The 25,268-nt window shown below is 38.7% G+C and overlaps 1 protein-coding gene across 1 annotated transcript in view; it reads left to right on the forward strand.

The window, feature by feature from the left end:
- Window positions 1-578: 578 nt before the first annotated feature.
- LOC102288904 (zinc transporter ZIP11) overlaps window positions 579-25,268 on the forward strand; it is a gene marked incomplete at its 5' end in the record, with an annotated part of 55,681 nt that continues 30,991 nt past the window's right edge. Inside the window, one exon of the mRNA XM_014337478.2 lies at window positions 579-759. Within this exon, the coding sequence (XP_014192964.2) occupies window positions 579-759 (181 nt within the window). The remainder of the gene's footprint in view (window positions 760-25,268) is intronic.

Below are 25,268 nucleotides of genomic sequence, written 5' to 3' on the forward strand. Positions count from 1 at the left end.
GCCCTTTACTTTGCACTTGAAGCATTTCTATTTCTATCCCTATTCCCTTCAGGGTCTATGTAATCTTAAATTGAACTATTTATTCACTTGTCTCCAACCAAAGCTGAGATGTATGCTAATTTTGAGCTTCAACGGTGCTTTAATTGGAATTGCTTCCCTTTACAACAACAGTGTGACGTTTCCTATATCATTTTCAGACACAGCATTCACTGGACTTTAATCAGAGTAGAAAAACATGTCAGCTCTTTGTCAACAATGTGAAGCGATGCACTAGACAGAGTGCTAACAAGCATTTTAAGTGACAATGCCCTAAAAGATGGTCCTGCGATTTTATATACAATTCAGTTTTAATTAGGTAGGGCAAATATATTTAGAAAACATGCATCTCTAATACTTCACTGAAATCAGAAATACTAATGAAAATGTTATGGTGATGCTAAGAAAGTTCATCTACAGCTCACTGAACACTGAGTCACTTTATATGCACTGCATTTCTGCACAATTCATTCTGTTGATTTGTCAATTTTGCAAAACATTCTAAACTCAAATTTATACAGACATTCACAGCTCTAGGCTAATCAATAACCAAAGCTAAAACCTTTTTCTGTCATCTTCAGGGTGTTGGTACGGACCCCCACAGTGCCTTGGCTCTGCCCTCTGACTCCAAGTGGCACAAAGAAAAAGCAGAGGATCCCCCGTTCCAGTTCCTGGACTCTGATGATATGACCATCAGCATAGGTAGAGCTGGACATCTCTCAGGCAAGCCTCCCTTCATATACCCACATCAGCTGTTTTTTGGGCTGCAGTCTTTGTAGCTGCAACCTTTGTAGTCTCTTTTTTTCAAATGCATGATTTTGTTGCAGTTGCAAAAGAGGTTCAGGCATTAGAAAGCAAAATCGAGGAAAAACGACTGCATTTGGTTGGCTGTCTGAAACCTGACCTGGCGCTTCTATGATGGCTCTCTTTTTGCTGTCCTGTTTTTTCTGTTTCTCTTTTTCTACCTGCCTTATCTCACCACCTGTAATCCTCACTGGGTGCTCTTGTGACTGAATGGTGTTTTCATCTTGACAGCTCTTGGGAAATTATCCTTGGCTGCAACACTAAACCTTCCTTTAAGCAATCATCTTTCCGAATGCTATTCCCTTATAACGTAATGTCCTACATACTAATTGTAAATTGTCACACTTGTCTGAATCGGTTTATAATGGGTAGGTTGTTCTGTAATTAACATAAATTATAATTTCCAACGTGCAAGACAGAGACAAGTCAAATTTTGTACTGTTTTGCAGAAAACATGAGTAAGAAACATTTTCTAACATATCAAAGTAATATGATAGCAACTGAGCAGTGACACCCCACATACAACTGCCTAACGAAGGTAGAAAATTAATGAGCAAATAAATGCAGCAAAAACATAACATAAAATAGCAAACATAAATGCTGGCTCACTTGGAGGGAAATAGACTGTCTGATATGGTTTAGTCAGACTTTTTTGCTGTTAGGTTACAGCAAACACCTGGTCATCCAGAGGTGAACGTGCAACAGCCTCAACCTCTGGTGAATCGCTTTCAATTTAAAGATGATTGCACAGGTTGTCTGGTGGAGGCACCCTGGTTGTGGCTGGATCCTCAATGTAGGTGGTTAATGTGAACGTCTGTGTATTTAGATATTAGTCTGTGTATTACGGTATTTAGCTAAATACACAATATATTTAGATATACTGGCTTTGTATAACATTTGTTACATGTACTTACCTATAAGTTCTTACTAGGATAATACAACACTAGTGCTTGTTTATACTGTGCCGACTGTGCTCAGAGCAGCTGGTTTGTTGCGTTTGTGGCACGCTAAACATGCGTCTTGCCTTCAGGGAAACTCCATTGGTACTATTTTTGGTAATGGTAATAGTTTAGATAAGTTCGCTTTTCATTCACATGTTATGTTCTGTTTATTCCGGCACTGAAAAGCTGTTAACTGTCGCTCTGCATACTTATGAATTCCAAGCACAGCAGGGGCTCTGCTGAATCATACACATTGTTGATTTCGAACCAGACTACCAGAGCAAATGGTGAAAATGAAATCGAGTCATGCTGCTAATTATAAGCCTTATGTAGTTATTTTTCTTTGGTGTCACAATGAACCCAATTAAGAAATAAATCTTCACCAGCACCAATTGTCAAGACCGTAACTCATGAAAAGTAATGGTCAGGTAGAAGGAAGGAAGAAAACAAGGACTTTTTAAAAATCTTAATTATACCCAAAGTGTTGATGCTGCATTTCATTGACTTTTTAAGAGGTATTGAGTGCACAACCTCCTGTCATTTATCATAGATCACCTACAAAGGTTTTGGGGTTTTTTTAAATCATGAATTACTTGTACCCTTAAAAAAAATATTGTTTGTTTTCAGCATACAGTCAAACCAGAATAGAGACAGCCTGAAAAGCGGGGTCTCTCTGCTTGAGTTATTTAGTCAGATTTTGATTGACAGCTTTTTTGCCAGCTCAAACAACCCAAATCAAATGGGAAAAAACAGCAGAGTTTGATTGAACTGGACCAAAACGTCTAGATATCCTGAGTATGAGTATAGGAAACAGAAAAATACCTTCCTTCCATGTAATATAAGGTGACCCAAAGGGCCTGACTCATTAATATGTAAATTTTTTATTTATTTATAAGATTAAAAAAGAAATTCTGAAATAGGCAAAGTTACATTAACATAAGAATTCAACAACTTGTCAGATAAAGATAAAAATATGTATGCAGGTAATGCCAATTTTAAATTACCCAGGATAGGATGATTATTTAAAGCTGGGTTCTTCTTCTTCCAGCCCCTCTCTGACACTCATCTAATAAGGGTTGAATCTGAAAAAGAAAACACAAATCTGGGATTTTCTTAGGGTAGCACAAACTTAGCACCTCATTTTAATTGCATGCCAGCAAATCTAGCGGATTAATTAACAAGACAACAAAAATGGCAGTGCCAAAAGGCGTTGATTAAACACAAAACATTATTTCAAACTCTGAGACAGTTTTTATGGAATATTAAGTTGTGGCAGTAACCTGCATGTGCTTGCTTGCTTGCTATAGTCTTGTAAAATACAAAGCAACATACCCTTTTTTTAGAGCACATATTTTGACTTGTGACTGCACCAGAACTATAGGTACTAAAATAAAACAAGTGCCACCTCAGTGGGTCACCATTAGCATTGGCTGGTCTTTGAAAATTGAACAGTGCAGCCTGTATTCTTATTAATTACCACACTGTCTTCCCTGCTGACATAAAACTTTGGGAAGTTTGTTCTTGCTACCAGGAACAGTTTGACTTCCACCTGGATGTTGCTGAGCGATTACAAAGTGCTTGGAAGATGGAGTTATATTTTGAATTCCTTCGTGTTTGCGTATGCTCCTGTGAGTCACTTTCTGACTCACTCACTCCTCTTTATTTCCGTCATTGTCACAGTGACCTCCGTGTTATTCAGTTGGTTTCTTTAAAGATAAAAAGGCATTTCTATACAGTGTAAAACATGTTTCATTTTCACTGTTGTAAGGACAGCACCTAAATGGCTGCTAAACGTGTTAAGAGACAAAAAGTGACAAAAGTGATAAAACACTCAAAACTGACAGTGAATCCCTGCTTTCGTCGCCAAGTCCACCAAATGAGTAAATATATATTTCAAGCTACCTTCGGTGTGGCTTATGGATCAGTTAGTTTCCCTCATGGCTTGCCTGAGGACACTGAAGTCAGTCAGCCAATACAGTAAACAGAAAGGAGCATAAGACCAGCCCCCATCAAAAGTGCTCTAAGTCACTGCAGGCCCGACGTGCTATTCAGGATGCAACATAGCTAGTCTGCAGTAGAGAATTACAATTTCTTCGTATTTTGCTTCCAGGGACACAGACTTGTGTTAGTGAGCAGCAGGCTTTCTGAAAGTTTCCTTTTGACAGTGACTGCACTTTTTCCCACAGATTTTCCATGAATTGTTGAACATTTCCAAAGGATTTTTTAAACACTGACCTATGAATTATTCAAGCATTGAAAACAGGCATCTTACTCAATCAGGTTTAAATTATATCTTTCAGAGTTTGTTACTGCCATTCTATTTGCAAATAAATAAATATATTCTGAAATTGAATCTACAAAAATACCAATTATAACACAGTTTGACAGGCATAAAATAGTTCTTTTACACCAACAAGGTATTCTTAAAGAGCTATTTGCTAAAAATTGGCATATCTCAGCATGGCGTCCACTGTGTACTTAAAATATTACAAAATAAAATGTTATGCCTAAAAAACTACAGAGGGTGAACTGTATATGAAAAGAAGAGAAAATCTAGCAAAGACCTGAGAGATGCATCAGGCCCTTCTGTTGATCCATCTGCTGTCTACTGAAACATCATCAGATATGGTCTCATTCAGTGGAAGGATGGCTGTCAAGAAGCTATTTTTAAGGAAGAATGACTGGGAGGAAAGGTAGAAGTATGTTACATTGCACAAGAACTAGACTGTGTCAGTGTCAACATGTTTGATGGAGGGATCAGGGCTGCAGCTAAAGATTTTGGTTGTCGACTAAACTGCCAATTTTTCGTAGTAGTCGATTAGTCTATGATTATTTCAATAACTCTTATGGTTGCTTCCTATGGGCAAACCTCCTGTTATAGGCTCCAGTAGCTCATTTGCTCAAGTCTGTGAATATCATCCTGTTGTCTCACCCCACAACAAATTAAATTCATTAAAACTAGGAGACAGTGTAGCTATTCCTGTTTAATGGTTAACTATCACATTTCACAAATGGTGCTCGCTTAGTAAGCATCATCCTGAGAAGTTTCCGACAGGTAAGCCAACATAGACATTCCTGTACAAACATTACCAAAAACAAGGCATCAACACGGCGCACTAACTTAACTCTCTAAAACTGACCCACGCTGAGGTGACGTCACAGCTCCAGGGTGCCAGAGTTTTACATTTTTATCATGGAAGGAAATCTCTGCTTTTGCACAGCCTGCATTTAACTTTGTTTGTTTTCTTTGAAATGCTTTCACATTTTTTTAAAATTTCCGTTCCCATTTTCTTCCGTCCTCCTGTTTTGCTGTTCGTGCTACGTTCTTCTTTGTTAGTACTGAGTGCAGTCTCAGCAGATGATACAGATAACAGAAAAGTACCGTTACATTTTTATCCACCGTACAATACCACCTGGAAAACATCTGTCATATTGATATTGATCCCAAATACACTGCCAAAAAAGAATTCCTGGAAAAACACACAATGGGACACTGTCAGTCATGGATCGACGTCCCCAAAACCATAACAAAGATGCTTCAAAGGTCATGATGAAAAAGACAAAAAAAAAAGCATCCAAGAAAAGCTTTGAAGTGAAGTCTGTAGAATTATTTCTGAAATAAATTACATAAAGCTTGCCTAAGAGAGTTCAGGCTGTGTTGAAGAATAGCAGTCATCCTGCCAAATGGTGATTTTCAAGTTCTTTAGTATGTTTTTGCCTTGAACACTATGCTTTGGGTGTTTCAATAATAAGCTGTACTTATTTCCCATTTTTCTAGCAAAATATAAAGAAACTGCAGGATTGCCCAGTACTAGTATTTCACAACAGATCAAAAGAGTAACTATGTTTTATTTTAGATTAATATCAGAATCCCTGTCTTCCTGCACAGTACAACAGCTGCAGAGGTGAAGATGATTGTAGCCTCTGGGCTCCTGGTGTCATTATAGGTTCAAATCTAAAGGCTTCTTTTGCATTCAAGGCCACTGAGTCTTCTTTAACTTCACCTTAATGGGGTTAGGAGCAGAGGAAGGTGTAAATGCTGTAGATATCAGCAAATGCTTCTGCAAGCAAGCTGTACAAAAGATGATTGACAGCTTTTTTCTTTTATACTTTAGACACCGCTCAAGGTTAGATGTCTAGAGTAATAGTGCGTTCAACTCCAAAAAACTTTCAAAGACATTTAGGGTGCCCGGTTTTAAAGATTTTCGAAAGGTTCCAGTTCATGTCTATTGAAAGATTGACCTTGTCAGGCTTTGCTTTTATTTATGATTCTTTTACAGACAAAAGCTATTGATAAATGTCTCTTTAGGTTCATGTGTAGAAACTCATGTTTAAGCTATAATCAATATTTTATTTTAGCATTACATGCATCCTCTCAATCAATGCTTCCTTTATCTTTCAGTGTCCTTTGGTGATCTGATGATTGGTGTTTGGGCTCTTTTTTTTTGGGGACCTCTTTTTTTAATTTCTTGACTAATTTATGGATATTTCCTCTTGGTTTGGGCTTTATCTTTATTTGAAATCTTACCTTTTGACTTTTTGGAAGCAGTTGTTGTTGTCCTTTTAGTCATCACAGAAGATGAACAAACCAAAAGCTCATTCCAGTCCTTTAGATGTGTGGTATATGAATGTGGAAGGTGTGCATTACATTTTTTTCTTTATTCTAATCTCCCAAGCAGGTTGATAGCTGCTTGGAAGTTTAATTATGCTTCATTTCCATTGCTGAGATGGGCATCTGTTCAGAGGTGGGAATTAATCTTCTATTTTTAGAGAAGAACTTCCTCCACAGAACAATTAAGCACAACACCAGACATTTAAATTTGCATTTCAACAACATGCTAATTATTCCTAAAGAGTAGCATAGCCACATGATTCATGAATTTGAAGTATTGTCTTTGCTAGAAGTGACTTCTGGTATTTATTTTCTGTATGACTTCATAAGTTTTTTACATAATTCTTTTCAGGATTGGTTGAGTTGATTGAGTTATGTTTTCATTCATACACAGCTCCCTAAAATACCACCACATTACTTCAGTGAGGCTGATGTCTGGATTCAGCCATGTTTTATAGATTTGCTGCTGTTTTTGCATTGGTTCATCACGTGACAAAGGGCTGAAGGAATCAAGACCTTCCGTGAATTCAACCATGTCAAAATTCAAAGACCATACCTGATGTTCGCAGTCTCCCCTTGGAGATTATCTTCTCATGCAACTTTCTTAGGAATCCTGTTCTGCCAAGGAGAGCAAAGATCAATTTCTGTTTCAAACTGAGCGAGCCTTCATGTCAGAGCACATCACTGGGGATGAGAGCTGGGTCTCCAGCTACAACATAGTGGGTAAACAGGAGTTCAGTCCACAATTTTTAACCCCAGAGAAGTGCAGCCAGGAGCATGCTCACCATTTTCTCCAGAATCACAGGTTTGTGCAACATAATTTCATTGCCCAGTACAGTACAGTTACACTGTAACAATGTCAGGCATATGAAGGAGAACGTTCAATCAAAACAGCCTGGCTTTGCTGTCAAAAGTTGTGGTCATAAAAATCAAAACAACATCGTTGCTCACCACCAACTATTTTGCTAAACAATGAACATTTTACCAGACACTGAACATTGTGAACACTCGTACACAATATAGAATGCGTAAAATTATTTTAGGCATTGCTATCATTCCACAATATCAGTATGCAAACAGACTACAGAGAACTGCTGCAGAAATCCCAGAGATGAGATAAAGGGTAAACAGTAAACCTGCGGTATAAATAATGACTGGATTAATTAAGGAAGTAGATGCAAATGTGCAGAGACACGGAGAATATCAACTGATTAATGGTTGGGAGTGGCTGACGTGACAGAAGATTTAGTGAATGGGATAAAACAAGGCAAAGAAGAATGAATGAACATGTAAAGCATAGCAGAATGTGGCACATTTTGTTGTTGGTGTAATTTGATCCAGTATTGTAAATCACTTGGATTAGAATCGTTGACCATCTCTCTGAGGTTTTTAAATTATGTTTGAGATATTCAATTCAATTCAATTTTATTTATATAGCGCCAAATCACAACATAAGTCGCCTCAAGGCGCTTCATAGATACACAGAAAAACCCAACAATCATATGACCCCCTATGAGCAAGCACTTTGGCGACAGTGGGAAGGAAAAACTCCCTTTTAACAGGAAGAAACCTCCGGCAGAACCAGGCTCAGGTAGGGGCGGAGCCATCTGCTGCGACCGGTTGGGGTGAGAGAAGGAAGACAGGATAAAGACATGCTGTGGAAGAGAGACAGAGGTTAATAACAGATATGATTCAATGCAGAGAGGTCTGTTAATACATAGTGAGTGAGAAAGGTGACTGGAAAGGAAAAACTCAATGCATCATGGGAATCCCCCGGCAGCCTACGTCTATTGCAGCATAACTAAGGGAGGATTCAGGGTCACCTGGTCCAGCCCTAACTATATGCTTTAGCAAAAAGGAAAGTTTTAAGCCTAATCTTGAAAGTAGAGATAGTGTCTGTCTCCCGAATCCAAACTGGAAGCTAGTTCCACAGAAGAGGGGCCTGAAAACTGAAGGCTCTGCCTCCCATTCTACTTTTAAATACTCTAGGAACAACAAGTAGGCCTGCAGATATCATTGTTTAATGTGTGCAGTGGTTTACAAGTGTGTATAATAAAGAAAGGGAATATGTGGTATGAATAGTAGTGTAATGTGAGTGCAAAAGAGCTAGTAGTGCTGGAGATGCTGAGTCAGTCAACTTTTTAATAGTTCCACTTATGAGTTGATGTTGAGTTTGTCTAAATATTTAGTTCTTGAGCCAAGACAACTTAAAGAGAGAAAGTTTGGCCATTTGGAGTAATAGCAGCTTTGCATTATTCAATATTTCAGGGTGTTTACACCTGCAGTGTTTAGTCTATTTGGTTTAAACTGCAGCTTGCACTCAGGTGTGGATCTAAACAACCACACCAAGACCCTTTGGAGGAGATGGTCTCAGTCTGGTTCTGCATACATCAGAGCACTTTGTTTATGGTCTAAACATGATCCGACCCAGCTACCAGGTATATGCAGCTTGTTTGAGATAAATGCCTTCCGATATGCAGGCTTTGCGTTCTTGGATGCGGCAAAGGGTACCATAGGTGTGCAGAGTACACAAACTACTGGTAGAAGTTAGGTATCTATCTCTAGCCACTTCCTCCAGCTAATCCCAGGGAACGCAGAGGCATTCCCAGGCCAGCCTAGAAACATAATCTGTCCAGTCTACCCTTGATCTACCTCAGGGATTCCTTTCTGTAGGACATGCTGTCAGCTCGCCCAGTAGACATTCAAATTCAGATGCCAAAACCACCTCAATGGCCTCCTTTTGATGTGGAGGACGAGCGGCTCTTGAATGGATGAAGGCTTCATTGCATCTCTTAGGGAGAGGGCAGCCACCCTTCAGAGAAAGCTCATTTCTGCCTTGTATCTAGGCTCTTGTTCTTTGGGTCACTATTCCAAGCTCGTAGGGTAGGGATGTAGATCGGCTGATAAATCAGCAGCTCTGCTTTTATGCTAAGCTTTTTCTTCACAACGATAGACCAGCACAGTGTTCACATCAACTAATCATCAACTAAATGAACCAGCCTCTCAGTTCATCTTGTGTCTGAAACAAGACTTTCTGGCTTCTCTTAATTTGAGGCTACCCTCCCTTTATGCCAGCTTTGTTCTTATAGGCTGCCCAATTGCAAGGTGTTTTGGGCTTCTAGAGCTTTCCGGCCAAGGCCCCATCCCTGACATGGCCATATTAAAAATTTCTACTTTTACTTACATAACAGAGAGCTTTAACTTTTTTCCCCGAGGAGTAAAACCTCCATCCATGCTGGATACAACATTTATCATCTTGAAAAATATAAAGAGATTGATGACATTTATTGTGTAATTAGTGTTCAATAAAAGTGCAGTGCAGAAGCAAGACATTGGCTTGCTTACGAATTCTTTTGATAAACAGTAGGGAATGATGGTGTCCTTACTTTAGTATACTTCCGTGTTGTCTAAAATGTAGTTGACACAGTTGATACATTTGATACATCAGACAAAAATCTGTGACAATAGCACAGGAAAGAAACTGATGGCAGCTGGATTCATTAAGCTATTTGAAATATTCATACCAATGCCACACCTGTGGCTATGAATACCTAATCGTTGGTACAATTTGGATTGATCATGTTTTGTTTCTTGGTTAAAACAGAATGAGCCAATCTTTCACTCTACTAGCTTTAGTACAGTGTTTTTCAACCTTTTTTGAGTCGCGGCACATTTTATACACCACCAACCAAACTTGCTCCAAAATGACACATTGTAGCCTAATACAGTACATATAATGGCAAGTTAGTCTCTCAGTTTGTTTATACTCACTCAGTGTGAAACCTGGGCCTGTCTAGATGAACACAAAGATGATATTCTGGCAGGAATTGAAGAAAGGCATACAGGCGTTTAAGCTTGCTTGGGACCATGGCACTGTTTGAGAGCTTTTCTCCACACACCAAAGGCAAGGCAAGTTTATTTGTATAGCACAATTCAACAACAAGGTGATTCAAAGTGCTTTACAGAGACATTAGAAACAAAAACAAATAAAAAGCATGATTTAAAATTGATTAAAACAAGCAAACAAACAAACTAACTAATTAACAAACAAACAAACAAAACAGTATATAAAATCAAAACAGATAAAATCCGAACAGTAGATAAAATCAGTAGTTAAAATGTAAGTTTTGACATTTAAGCTTAAGTGCGGATTTGGTGCTTTATTCAAATGCAACTGAGAACAGGTGAGTCTTCAACCTGGATTTAAATAAACTGAGTGTTTCAGCTGACCTGAGGCTTTCTGGGAGTTTTTTCCAGATATAAGGAGCATAAAAGCTGAAACATAATGGAGTCGGTGCAGTCCGATCTCCAGTGAAAAGTAAATCCAAACAAAAGATAACTTTCACTGTATTGCCTCGAGCTCACCGTTTTTGCTGTCTTTTGACTACCACTGGTACTAGGCTCTTCTGGATTAGAATTTTGTCCAGGGCACAGTTCGTAGTCCGCAGTTTTTCCTTTGTTGTACGTCTTGCAGCTGTCATTTAAAGCGCGCATCACTAACTGTGTCTTAACTTAACAAGGTGATATTGTGCTACCCACTGCCACCCACTGACATAAAAGAGTAATTACTCTACCAGTCACTGCATTGAAAGCACAGATGCCCAACAATGATTTTATTACTTGTAGTAATTATTAAACTGTATTTTTGCTTTAGTAGATGCATTTCTCCAACTGCACAAGTCCTGAAACATGTTTAATAGATCAGTTTTCTGCCTCCTGCTCCTCTCCAGGCATTTGAAGTGGCAAAAAGCCCTTGGTAAGCATGTTTCGATTCAAAGATGCATGTATTCACAAATACACATTCATGCTTAATGCATAGCATCCTAAATAATTCAGTTGAGATTGGGAGGAATCAAAGTGTGCCTCTATTTTGTTAGTGCTTCAGTTAAAATTTTTAGATTTACTTTGAAATGAAAAATGGGATTACGTGTGAATTCTTCAGAACACAGTATGCTGCAGGTTCCAGAATGGTATAGTTGTAGTTGTCAGGAATTGATGTCTTTCCGTTAAAAAAAACGTGTTTCATTAAATACAGACCTTAGGTTATGTTATTTGTAGCTTTTGCCCAATCTCTTATAATGAGGGGGCAGTGATGCCATAGTTGTGATCAAAGGGAAATCTTAATGCATACTGCAGCCACATCATATACCTGTACATTACATTAAGTCACTGCTTAAGATGCAGTACCCTTTACTGAATTCTCATGAATAAAAAAAGAAAATCCTGTCTGACCTTGTGTCTCTAATTGTTATAATAAGGTTTTTTTTAAAGAATTTATCAGTCAGCCATAATGAAATGCTCAACAAAGCAGATTTTAAGATAAGAGAGAGTTAAAAACACATTTCTAAACATTTATAATTGAAAACAGACCAAAATAAATCTATAAATAAAGGTTTTAAGAAAAGCTTATGACAAAAGTGATTTATCTTTCATCAGAAGAAACTTCAGAGAAGTTTCTATCTTTGACTTTAATTCATTGCATAATAAGTGTCTCTGACAGAAAAAGATCAATAATCTGTTACTTGTTTTTAGTGTTGGACACTAATATCAGAGTTGACATCAATCTGATTGTATTTGTACCTAACTAGTTCTAAAGAAATAAAAGGTACTTAAGATGAAGTTGAATATAATTGCATGACAATTGGAGTCTCTCAGACAGTATGTAGATATGGGCCATTTCTTGTTGTGATGGCTCAAGGATATCACCATTATATTTGTGGCACTTTGGCAAAATGCAGTACTGTTATGACTCTAAAATGGTCCATGCGGTAAATGGTGCATATGGACCAAATATGACAAAAAGCATGAATGGCATTTTTAGCAAAGCTTGGGCAAAGTCAATAACAGTTAAGTTGAGAATAAACTTAAAGGGTTTGGATTTACATCCAACATATGTAGGCCAGTCTTTTTAAACTTTACCCAAGCAACTTTTAGCAAAGATCAGGTAAACCGACTGCTAGTTATTTTGCGTTTGAACCTTAAGTGGCATACAAATGACTTAGCAATTATGGCCCAAGCATTGTTGAGCAGCCCTGGACCCTTTTTTTCATTCAGTACAGATGTTAAAGACTAAACTAACTGTGCTAGATCTGTGTTTGAAAGGCCCAAGGTGTGCCAAGAAAATATCCCCAAATGATTACACCACTGCCTGAATCACTGATATGAGGTGAGACACACTTTCAAGTTGTTTACTCTACCTCCTGAATGTTGCAGAAGAAATTGAGATATTGTCCAATTTTGGAATTGCAGCCTTAGTTTCCTATTATTAGTTGACATAGGTGATACCTGGTGTGGTCGCCTGCTGTTGGAACCTATCAGGATTGGATGATCTGTGCATTCATTGGATGATTTTCCGCATCCCATGGTTCTTGAGTTACTGTTGCCTTCAGCTCAAAACAGTCTGGACATCCTGTTCTCTCACCTCTAGCATCACTGAGGCATTTTCACCTAGAGAACTGTTGCTTAATGGATAGTTTTTCCTTTTTGGATCTTTCCCTTTAATCCCCAGAGATGGTGGTGCTCCATCTCATCCTAGAAAGTCAACAGTTTCTGAAATTAATTTAAATCACCTTTCTTCCATATTCAGATGCTTGGTTTGAACATCAGCAGATTGTCTTAACTGTACCTATTTCTCTAAAGGCACTGAATTACTGCCAAGAGAACAGGTGTACCTAATAAAGTGAGTGCACATTATATTCTGTTACACCAATTGCATGTTAGCCAGTGTTTAGTAATCCAGTTTTCAATACTGTGGAACTATTTTCTGTTATAATGTATCTAAATGTATGAAACTCCGTAGATTATCCTGTAGGTGTGACAAAATATTATTGAAATGCTTGTTATGGTGAGTTGGTTGATACCATAGCAGACTGAGGTTGCTCAGAGAAATGTACATTCAATTTACTGGCTGATAAATATGGACAACATCCACCCACCAGCTGGTTATGTCTCTGTAAGTCCACTCGAACAATGGCACAAATTACTTTTAAAGCCCACTCACATAGAACTTCAATCTACAAGACACCACTGGTGCACAATAATAACTAAAACTTACATGTCAGCATAAAACATAAGAAACACCCCCCCCCCCCACCGAAGGGTACATTTCTTCTCCCGAGAGCTGTTATGGAAGTACTCTAAAAATTTCAGGTGCTCTAAATTCAAACAAACAACCTTGTGGGCAAAAGCTGTTCCTCTAATCTCATTGCTGCTGCTGAATTTCCTGCTGCTGTGTTTTGGCCCAGTTCATTTCTTTTGATGAGGGACACTAACGCTTCTTCGTCTTCTATTAAGCCTCAGAGGAAGGAATCAGGCAGGTTTTGGGAAGGTGATAGAGAAATGGATGTTCCCTGTAGAGGAAGACCAAAGGGGTAAACAGACAAATCTCAGACACTGAACTTAATGTAGTGTTTCACCACATGCGCACCTCTCTTCCTGTATTATTTACTCTCATCTACCTCACTTTTTCTTCCCTGCTCAATGTTTCACACAGAGAGTTAAAAACCAAGAGCTTGCCCTGAACTTGTTTTCCTCCTCGTACTCTTGTACTGCTGGACTGCGTCAATCCTGAGAAGTTTGGAGGGAATGCAAACTGCAGCAGTTAATTAGTTGAAGACATCTCTGTTAAATCTCCATGTCTTTATAGTTCCTCCATCTCAGCAGGGTTCTTAGCAACCACTGAATCAGCATGCTGTCCAACATGTAAAAACATGTGCATCCACAACGGGGTTTTTTCTCTCACAAACTGGCTGATTGAGCAAATCTTTCCCCTTTTTCAAACTATTCTCTGTTGTTTCTCTCTGAAGCAGCACAAATAAAGACAAATCTTATAATTAGTCTTTTTGGGCGATCGTGGCTCAAGAGTTGGGAGTTCGCCTTGTAATAGGAAGGTTGCCGGTTCGAGCCCCGGCTTGGACAGTCTCGGTCGTTGTGTCCTTGGGCAAGACACTTCACCCGTTGCCTACTGGTGGTGGTCAGAGGGCCCGGTGGTGCCAGTGTCCGGCAGCCTCGCCTCTGTCAGTGCGCCCCAGGGTGGCTGTGGCTACAATGTAGCTTGCCATCATCAGTGTGTGAATGTGTGTGTGAATGGGTGGATGACTGGATGTGTAAAGCGCTTTGGGGTCCTTAGGGACTAGTAAAGCCCTATATAAATACAGGCCATTTACCATTTACCAAAAGAAGCATTGTTCGTAATAACCCTTGAGGTAACATAAGCAACACATTCACACAGGTGCCTTCATAAAAATAACAAAAACCTTTCCAGCACATTTACCTGCATTCATCTTATGTACACGGCTTTTCTGTCTGCAGCCATCTCTATGCTTTTAAATATTTCTCCATTTTTATTACCTAAAAGTCTTATAAATATCATTTTTATACAGCTTACTGGTACATTATGACACCATGTTTGTTTGTAGTCCTTCCTCACTTGTTTTGATTGGCAATTACCGGAACAGGAAAGCAAATAAATAGCAGACATTTCGTTAACATTTTAGGAAACTCGCACTGTATTGGATCTGCAGCATATTGCCAATTAGTACCATTAAAATAATAAGTTGCAGGCAGTAATGATGGGGGAAAAGATTATAGAAAGGTGAAGGTGAATTAATTGCAAGGGCACTCCATGGACCTGCACAGAGTAGTTTTAATCAATGTAAGTAGTACAAAGCCTGTTAAATAACTGTGCTGCATCAGGAGAAGCTCTGTCAAGTCTATGAAAATCACCCTACTAACATTAGTGCTTGAATATTAAATTTTAAATGACCTTCTATTAAAACACTTGTTATGCAACACTAAGTACAGCCTCACAGAGCTGCTAGCGTGACTTTAAACTTGTGTAGTAATTTTCAATAGAGGCAGTGAAAATAATCGTGTGCACATAACCTTGTATTCTTGCAGAAATTTTGGGAAGAACCTGAAATCATGAACTCCAGGTACAAAAATGCCACAAACAACTAGATGCTACATGGAAGTGTACTGAACATCAGATCCTTTTGTGGAACTGATAATAGATCATATCAGCTATCATTGAGCCTTTTTTACCTTCTTTGACGAAGCGCTGGCCTAGGCACAGGTTGAAGCAGACTGGAGTGATCTGGAACATTATTCTAACACCTTAGTTTATTAGTTAATGAATCAGACGGCAGGTTTGTGAAAAATACTGTCAAACAAGCAAATTTTGCTGCAGCCTGGGGTAATTTCAAATGCAATGTTTCAAATGGCTCAACAAACAAACACACAAACTGGTCCAGAGGCTGTCTAAGGGCTAGCTAAAACAAATGTGGGTGTATTTCACTGTGAGAAAAACAATAATGTGTGATAACTTCAGTCAGAGATGGAGAAAGATGTGAGAAAAGGAGGGCAGGAAAGGTAAGGAGGAAGTGACCTTTGATGACTTTTGGTTATTTAAAGCTGACATCTTCCTTTTCTTCTTGGACTGATGCCTGTAAGAGTCACAGTGGCTCATCTACCTCATCGCAGCCTTCCATTAATTAACATTTTTTGTCTAATATATCCACTATCCCTCCTGTGCAAATGTCCAAACCATCTCAGTATTGTCTCTCTGTGTTCATCCTGGTCTCTGCAATTTAAAATCTTAACATCATCAACTACCTTCCTTCTTTTTTCAGTACTACCATCTCCAAACCATGCATTATTAGTACATTAGCTTGTGGCCCCCTCCATGTATGGGTTCTGCATCTGCATATGTTATAGCAATGACTGGAAACTGTGTGCTTAATAGGTAGCCAATAGTATACTGATCATGTCATGGTTTTCCGTTACTGACTGTCTATTTCTCTGCTTACTTGTTGGCCTTGTCTGCTCTGTGCCTTCTGAAAATGTTTGAAAACACAGCTACAATATAGGATTAGTGCTGGAAACAGAGGCAGGTGGACAATCAGTCTAGCAGGGATATACTATAGATGAAATCTTGAGGCGCTGTTGGAAAATAACTCTAGATTAAATCTGGTTTGATGTTTACTATAGTCTCTGGGTACCACAAGCAACAAATAGAGAGAATGTGTTGTGTACTGTTGTGCTTGATTTCCTCTTCAGTTCTTAGTATTTTTTATTATAATCTGCCTCATTTAAAGCCTCTGTCCTAATTATGTTTATATGGTGGGCTCCTTGTGCCAGGAGCCAAGGTTTCTCCCTTACGCTGTTGAGGTTATTGATGATTTAAAGTTCAAGGAATAAATACTGATTTTAGGTGGGACTGATAGTAAGCTGATATAAATTAAAGCCACTTGGTGCAAGTAAAAGTGTAATAAAATAAGTTCAGTCACCAAAGTGAAGCACAAACTGTTACAGTCCGTTTGTCGCGCAAGGCTAAATTTATTTTAACTCAAGTAATTAAAACACTATAAATGTAGCCAAGAGATTCAGTTCCACTGGCACACCTGTCAATAGAAGCAGGTACACCCCAACTTTAAGCCTTGTCACTATCCAAAATGTACCCACTGGATAATGAACGAGGGTACTACCAATGCACAATAGTATCACTTTTTGTATCTGGCTGTAAACATGCTGTTAAAATGGACATTTTTAACATAGTTGTCTACATGGGTGGTTTCCCGTTTGGATCTACCATCAAGAGGCCACTGTTTTTATATTGTCAGCTTTTGGCCTTGGTTTCAGCTTTTTTAGCTCCTGAGTTTGCTGCTTGATCCTGATATCAACCCAAGCAAGCACACTTACATAGTAATCCTAAGCAGAGTCGGACCATAACTGAATCCCCAATGGGATAATTGAGACGTGATTCAAAATGCATTTAACTTGACCGCAGCTGAAACACAACACAAAGCACTTGCTCTGCTGTAAGGCTGAAACTTAACCATTAGTCTTGACACACTAAATTGGAGAAATTGACATCTGTTTGTCCTGATGTTATACCACCTGTTTAGGTTCTAAACTCCATAAGTAATGAAACAAATGCTTAAAAAATGACTAGTTCAGCATTTAAAGGTAGTGTGATTTGGCAGTCAGGTGAAAATTCTGAATTATGTGTAATTGTGCTAAAGGACTTTGAAGTGATGGTAGATTAGAAAGGATAGAGTTCTCTATTCAAAGTGGCAATTATTTGGAAATCTCATTAATCTCAGACATAACCTCCCCACTTCAAAACGGTGACCATGTAAATGTCATCCTCGGGAGACCATTTACAAAATTCCATGGCAACCCATCAAATGAATGTAATAGTCTCAACCTAACAGACTTTCCTTTTCCACCTTGTGAGAAGGAAAAATTCAGAGTTGGCTTCATCTGTCCCCAGTGAAATACAGTGCCTAACAAGTTTATGAGAGCACCTCTCAGAAGAACAAGAAAACATATATATTTTACCGATCTGTTAACCTAAAAACCTAAAACTGACATTGCTATTTATGGAGCAAATGACAAATTTATATATGCAAATTTGAGCCGGCACACTGGACTTCTCTGTGAAGTCAGAAATAATAACCACTAAAGCTGTTTTTTCTGTTCAGGAAGTAAATAACTGTCATTTTTCAAATTATAGTTCTGTACTGAAAGAATTTTGATTAAACAGCGTGTGCATGCTGGTGGTTTACAGAAACATTAAACATAATTTTGGTATTACCGATACTGTTAGTTAGTGTAGCCCTGGCATAAACCTGACGTTGGACTTTGGTCTAATAAATTTGCTGAGCGCTGTAGTTGTATAAGGTTCGTGCATCAGTACAGCTTTGTTTTCTGCTCATTTGTCTCTTTATCATTTATATTGCTCTACTGAAAGATGTGTTTTGTCCTTACAGTTTAACAAAAACAATTAGGCTGTTAAAGAGCTAAGAAATGGGTATATGTTAGATGGATTGCTGAAGTATCTCTGAGGAGAAGATGTCAAGCCTAATTGGATCAATAGCCTCTGCTGTGAGCTGATGCAGTGTCACACACTGTCTCCGTATTTCTTCCTCTCACTGCTTACGTAATTAGTTGTAATGAGAGAAGACAGTTTTTCTCAGTGGAGGTGTTGATGGCTTTTTCGTGATATAGTTAATTTTATGTTCCTGCGTGTGCTGGGAGTGTGCGCACACACTCACATGATAGCAAAACAGGGTCAAACTGTTGCCTGGCAACAATGGGCAGTGAACACATGAACGTCTGGCTCTTTAGTTCCTGCGTTCTCACAGTTTCTCTCGTTCTCCGTCATTCACCGTTATTCTTTCTTGCTCTCACAGGCTGTCACTCCATTTCTGTCCTGTTATCGTTCCCTTGCGTCCTCTTACTGTGCCTGTCTCTCACATACTGCTGTCTGTCATCCCAATCCTCTCTGCTCCACTTCTTTTTGAAATCAGTGGATGTGACAACACTTACATAAAGCACAGCATTCATAAAATGAAGCAGCTAAAATATTGTGCATTTTGTGTCAGGAGCAGCTTTTTCTTATGCAGTAGCATCCACTGAGAGTATGGCATATAAGTGAATGTGTGAATGGGTTTTGAAAAATGTTGCACTGTTTTGACTAGTCATTAGTAGTATATTGCATGATTGCCAACAGTTTGTTATCAGTGATATGCACCTTTGCATTACAGTACATCAAGTACTATACTTCAGCCCGACCATCCATATCTTTCAGATTTCAATTTGTCTGACCACAGTTTTCCACTTTGGCTCAGACCTTTTTGAATGAGCTGTGGCACAGAAAACATGGCAGAGCTTTTGGATTGTGTTCACAAATCCATGCTAGAGCTTTAACCTGGATTTGTGGGTGGCACAGTAGTCTGTGTGTGACGGTGATTTCTGGAAGTGCTCCTGAGCCAGTGCAGTGATTTCCATGAGAGAATCCTGCCTGTTTTTGATTCAGTGCCACCTGAGGGCCTAGAGATCATTTTCAACTTTGTCCCTTGTGAGCAGTGATTCTCTGAATCGAATGATGCCATATACAGTAGATGATGATATTTTCAAAGTTCTCCCAGTTTCATGTTGATGAATGTTATTCTGAAATTATTCCACAATTTGTAGCTACAGTTTTTTGCAGATTGCTGAACCTCTGCCTATGTCTGAGATACTTTATTTTTGTGCTCAGCAATGTTACTGACCTGTTGCTAGTAACCTAATTGGGTCCGAAGTGTTCTTCCAGCTGTGTCTTTGTAGTACCAATTACTTTTTCATGCTTTTGTTGCCTTGTCCTAACTTTTTTGAGTTGCATTACTGCCATCAAATCTATCATGAAATAATAAAATATCGAAACATTTGATATGATCTCTATTTTCTATTGTTGATAAAATTTGGGATTTTGAGATTTGCACATCTTGAGATTTGTTTTCTGTTTCCTCTTACCCTTTGCACAGCTTCCTAACTTTTTTGGAATTGGGTGTTTTAAATAAGAGTAATCTGTAAAGTCACAGTAAAGTTTTATCTTTATGACACGTCTTTTTATCCCGTCTTATGTACTTTTCTTTAAACACAGTAGAGCCAGAAGGAAAACTGAAAAACCAGATCAAAGATCATTTATCTGCTGGACACTCTGGTCAAAAAGACAATTATCTGGAACACTTGCTACATGCTTGTCAGTGTGATGCAGTGTTGTTATTTTAGAGATGGTTTGTTACAAGCCTGTGCCTTTACTTTCTTGAAGCCTCTTGTGTGACTTTGACAGTGAAACTCTGTAAATGCCACTGAAAGAGGCGACCACATAATTACCAAAATGATATGGAGCATGAAGGATGCTTTTAATCACATTCGAACTACTGGCTTTATAGCTCTTAACCAACTTTGTGAGTTGACATTGCTAATTACACAACATAACCAGTGTCAAGGGTTAAAAGACACTGATGCATACTTTGAAATACACGTTGAATTTAGTCAATCACAAAGACATTACCTGTAGATCTCCACTGACGACTAATGGCACCTGTGAAGCCACAGAAACACTGTCAAGCTTGACTGCTCACAGAGCAAAATAGTTTCAAAGTTCAGTAATCCTTTAAAATCCCAATTAAATACGCCTTTTGCATGTAAAGTGTTATGTGTATGCTCCTGTGCTTCTATTTTCTGGACATTTTTGGATAGCATATGTATATTTGTGCCCATTATTCTCTCAAGTGAGAACACAGTGTCCTGCCAAATGATTACAGAGTGATCTTCACACGTCTGTTGGTGTCAGCGTCAGTTTATTTACCTTTTTGCTCTTATTTTCTCCAGTTGCTGTCATGAGTTTTAGGGTATTTCATACTATCCATGTTGTATTGTGCCCTTTATTATTTTTAAGTCTTCATCTATCGACACAAATACAAAATCCCTCCTACTGATAAAAATAAAATAAAGAAAATATACACTGTCATGGTAAAAAGAGCGCACACTTTACTTCAAATCTGAGGTTTTACACTTAAGGAAATAAGAAAAATGATCTAGTTCTTGCCATGTTTAAATTAGCTAACAAGTTCATTAAACATATTAGATATTTACTGGACAGATGTTTAACTTTCTTTACATGACACATGACATAATACACTGTCTCATTATTTATTGAACAATTATTAAACTAATTATTTACTGAAGTCAAAGTCAAACAGCAGAAGCAGAGTGTGTCAAAAACTAAGTACACCGCATGAGCTTGTGGAACCACCATAAGTTTCTCAAAGCTAGTGGACATATCATGGCTCACTCTTCTTTACAAGGTTGTTTCAGGTCGGTGGGCATTCAGTTATGCATAGCAGACCTGGACCTTGGATGCGTCACTGCGATGCGTTACACAGAGGAGCTCGTTTGCAACTCATTGACTACTACTAAGTGGCAGGTCGTCACCCTTCTGCCACCATGCTTGGTGCTGATATGCTGTGTTTTTGCTAAGTGTTGCATTATGGCCAAATAACCTTTAATGGCTAAGACTAGGATAGGTCGTGTTTTGCCCATTTTGTAGACTCTTTACGGACATCAAGTGACATTGGTATATATTGGTGCACATGTGTATTGAGAATGGGTGTATACTTGCCTTCTGAAAGTGTTGTTTGTATTCTATCATTTTTCCTTTTTCTGTTCCTTGTTAACCACAACTACTCCTGGCTCGTTGGCCAGCCTCTGCTCATCTCACTCCCATCTATAGAAACTAAACACAAATAATTAAAGTCCACTCTGGAAACTAACTAATAGTATAACATATATACTAATAACGAAATACAAAAGCTTCAGATACTTGTTTAAAAAGAAAAAAAGCATATGTATGCTTGTGCAGCTAACAAAAAGTAAACAAACAATGTTGGCTGTAACGAATAAAGCCAAGTGCATGAGCCAGCACACACGATGCCAACCACTGGAGCTGGAACACCTGCATGGACTGCAGCTGCTATTAGCTACAACTGTGCTTGCCAAGTGAGTGTGTACATCATCTAATTGGCCCTCTGTGGAGAAGCATACAAGCAATAATGTCCTCCCTGTGGAGGTGTTCCCCATTTTTTGTGTGTGTTTTGTTTTTTGTTATTATTATTATTATTATTGTTTTGCTCATGGTGTGCTTTTCCGTCATGGGGCGTTGAATCAGATGACTGCTGACAGCTATCAAGTTTAATTGATTAATTCTGATTTAGTCATGCCCATATGGAGCTGTGACATTAGGAAAGGAGTTCACTGAATTAATTGCAAATTTAGACTGAGGCCTTTCAAAATTGAATATTTAGATCTATAATATAATGGGAATATAACTGATTTAAACAAATTGAAAAGTAACAGCTGGGCCACAACTATATACAAATGGCTGATTACAAGTTTAAGACAGGAATTATAAAGAGCAGCAATTTATAAGTTCCTGAAGTACCAGCATATTTACTCTGGATACCAAGATGGAGAAAGTGAAAAGAACAAGAAAGGTTTAAGGAACAATAAATGTACACAAAGTGAAGGAACAGGCCTGCTTTGTCCAGCAGACATTCCCTTCAGTGAATGCATATCGGAGTGTGTAGTAGTATGTGTGCATGTGTTCATCGTCTTCTTTCCACTCCCTCCTTTAGGGGTTGCCACAGCAAAAAATTGAAATAAATTGAAAGGCTCAAGTCAGGCTTAGTAACACAAAAATAATTAATAATTCAATTTTACTACAGCAAAAGAGACAAGGAAAAAAAGGGAAAAATAGAAATTGGATAAATAATGTGGTGATAAAATAAATACTATCGAAATAATTTTCTATATAAATGAATGAGTAAATAAATAAACTGTTATAAAAATTTAAAGTGCAAATCAAAATATAGCCTTATAATCTGTGAGTGAATTTAAGCGTTGCTTCAGCACTAAACCTTTTTTCACTGGCAGAACCAGAAGTTACTCTTTATATTTGAGACAAATTAGCAACAACAAACAGTCACAACAGTCCTTTTTTTTTTTGGCAAGCTGCATCTCCCCTTGTATGTTCACCGCTTAATGAGACACTTGAGTCTGCCTCTGAGACACGATCAGATCCACTCTGGGTGGAATTGGGGAAAGGCTTACTCTCAGAGTAGCTTCCAGTGCTGCTCTGAGTCTGTTTCGGGCTTTGGTCTTGGATGTGGCCACAATGGAAAATCCTGATTCACACAGATATGAAGTTGTGAGTGGGAGAAGGCCGTGGCTTGTGTTGGTAGCTCTCCACAAAACAGCGTGTCTACATGCAAACTGCTGTCCCGGCGATAGCGAACAAAAACCAGCAGCAATGCACCATTCGCGACACCAGCGGACTTGTCTAGTTGCAAAAGAGAAAAATTGACTACTTTTTATTCTTTCCAGAAGCTGATGCTGTCTGTCGAGGCCGTGTCCGTGATATGGTCTCACAGTGTCGTTTGAGAGTGGGATGGTCAGTAGCTTTGCAGCAGCCTCTTCGATCATCTCACGGCACATATCTACAGCGGCAGGCAAAATCAACTCCTGTGCTAAAGTGAAAGACTTTGTGCCACAAGTCTTGGTATGACGTAGCTAGCTTTTAAAGCACGTTTTGAGTTACCAGTCAGTGGCACAGGAGACAGTTTCTGCATCAGCAAAGTGTTTTGTTTTCTCTTGAAATATTCCACCGGCTTTCTTGCAAGCGTGGGATGTTTGGTTTTGAGATTCCGTTGTAATTTCAAAGGCTTCAGTGCTTCGTTGGGTAGCATGAGTCCACACTCCACACATTGGGCTCTCAGGTCCGCCTCGTTTCCTCCGTTCACAAACCCATATTTCAGGAAGTCAGGGTTGTTCTTCCGCAACAATTCTGCCTTTTGGGAGGAGGGGTTATTACTTCCATCTTCAGTTTTGTGTTTTAAGAACTTCTCCATATCTTTTGCTAACTGCAAACGGCAGGCAGCGTGTCTTCTTCTGCTTGCTTATTGAGGCTGATTAAACAACTCCCACCAAGTGGTGGGAAGCTGCATTGTAACTGAGATTTTCATGGATAACAGTAGTCTGGTGTCTTCAATTAATAATGCCCCGCTGCCCTCACAGCCCACAGGTGTAGAACTAAAAGTTTATTGTGGCCCCATGGTTAAAAATCACTATCCTATACTACCTCCAATTCTCAATACTTCCTCATTCAACCACTAGGTCTCCTCTGTCCAGAGGGTTCACCAGATATCTTCTTCACAGGTTCCCTCTCCTCCACAGCTGTACCTAGTCCTCCGGTAACTCTTTCCTGCCACCAAGAGCCTGTCTCAACTCCACCCTGCAAAACATTCTTTCTTCTCCATGCTTAAATAATGAGTCCACTGGTTTATTGTGATTTAATTACTTCAGTGAAAAGACATTTTCTGTCTACAGAGCCCCATAAGACCATTCTGAGATGTCTCGAGTAGTTTGTTGCACATACGATATTTTTACATTGTTACACTGTGACCTTTACTGGATTCTATTATTAGTTGCTTGTGTTTCTGATCTTTAAATCAAATCCAACATTTGCAGTCTTCATAGCAGCATCAACACCTGATGCACCTTCTCTTATTTCCATTATTTATGTTGCTTTAACTTCAGTATCCTCTTCTTATCACTCTCACTCATACTTCTTCCCAGTTCTGTCTCTTTCTTTGCCTCAGTTTTGGATTCACCGTCAAGTAAAACCCACCTTTCTATCTCACCTGTCTTCACTCCACCAATGTGGTATACATATTCTCTGAATTTCTTCAATGTCTGTTTAAAATCGATTTGACCTGACCCTTTCTGGTCATTCTTGATTGACAAAATCTGACAATGCATGACTCATGTTAGGCAAAGGAACATTAGCTTCTCTCTGGCTGATAATATCTGCAATCAGTGCCATCCACTGCCAGTCTAACCATAACAGATTTCTCCTCCTTTGACATGTCATTTTTTAGGTTAGTCTCGTCTCTGGATGCTGGTACAATTTTCTTGTAGTAAAACTATTTAGAGCACCATTTTTTTCAAACAGAGAGGTGAGAAGACCTGATGTGAAATAACCTTTAAACATGACTTCTTTGCCCCAGAGCTCTCAGTAGCCAGCAGTGGAGCACTCTGATTATACTGGGCAGCTCCCAGGAAGCTGGTAGTTGCTGGCAGGTAAAAGAACCTTTTCAAAATGAAAGCTAAACTAACATATTCTTTTTCTTACAGACAAAAACTTCCACTCAAAATGCATTGTTGCTCCCTTTAGCATTTTAGAGCTAATGTTCCAATCGATCTGGCTTTAAGACCATGTAGCAAAATGGTTACATTTTCCGTGAATTCCAGTGTCTGATTAAGGTTCTGTGTTAAACGTGGCCTGACCTGTGACTTTATGATCATTGTCTTATCTCATCTAGGAAAAGGCTGCTGTGTTCAGTCAAATCTGTACACAGGCCTGTTAATATACTTAATGTGATTATCACAAGATTTTTGACACTATTAAACTTATTTATTGCTGAGTGGAACTGCAAAGTGGGTGATCACTACAATTAACACCTTTAAACTTTGAAATTGTATTTTGACAT

The sequence above is a fragment of the Haplochromis burtoni genome, unplaced genomic scaffold (genome assembly GCF_018398535.1).
Source record: "Haplochromis burtoni strain Fernald_Lab_line unplaced genomic scaffold, NCSU_Asbu1 Contig_180, whole genome shotgun sequence".
In the NCBI taxonomy this organism is placed as follows: domain Eukaryota; kingdom Metazoa; phylum Chordata; class Actinopteri; order Cichliformes; family Cichlidae; genus Haplochromis; species Haplochromis burtoni.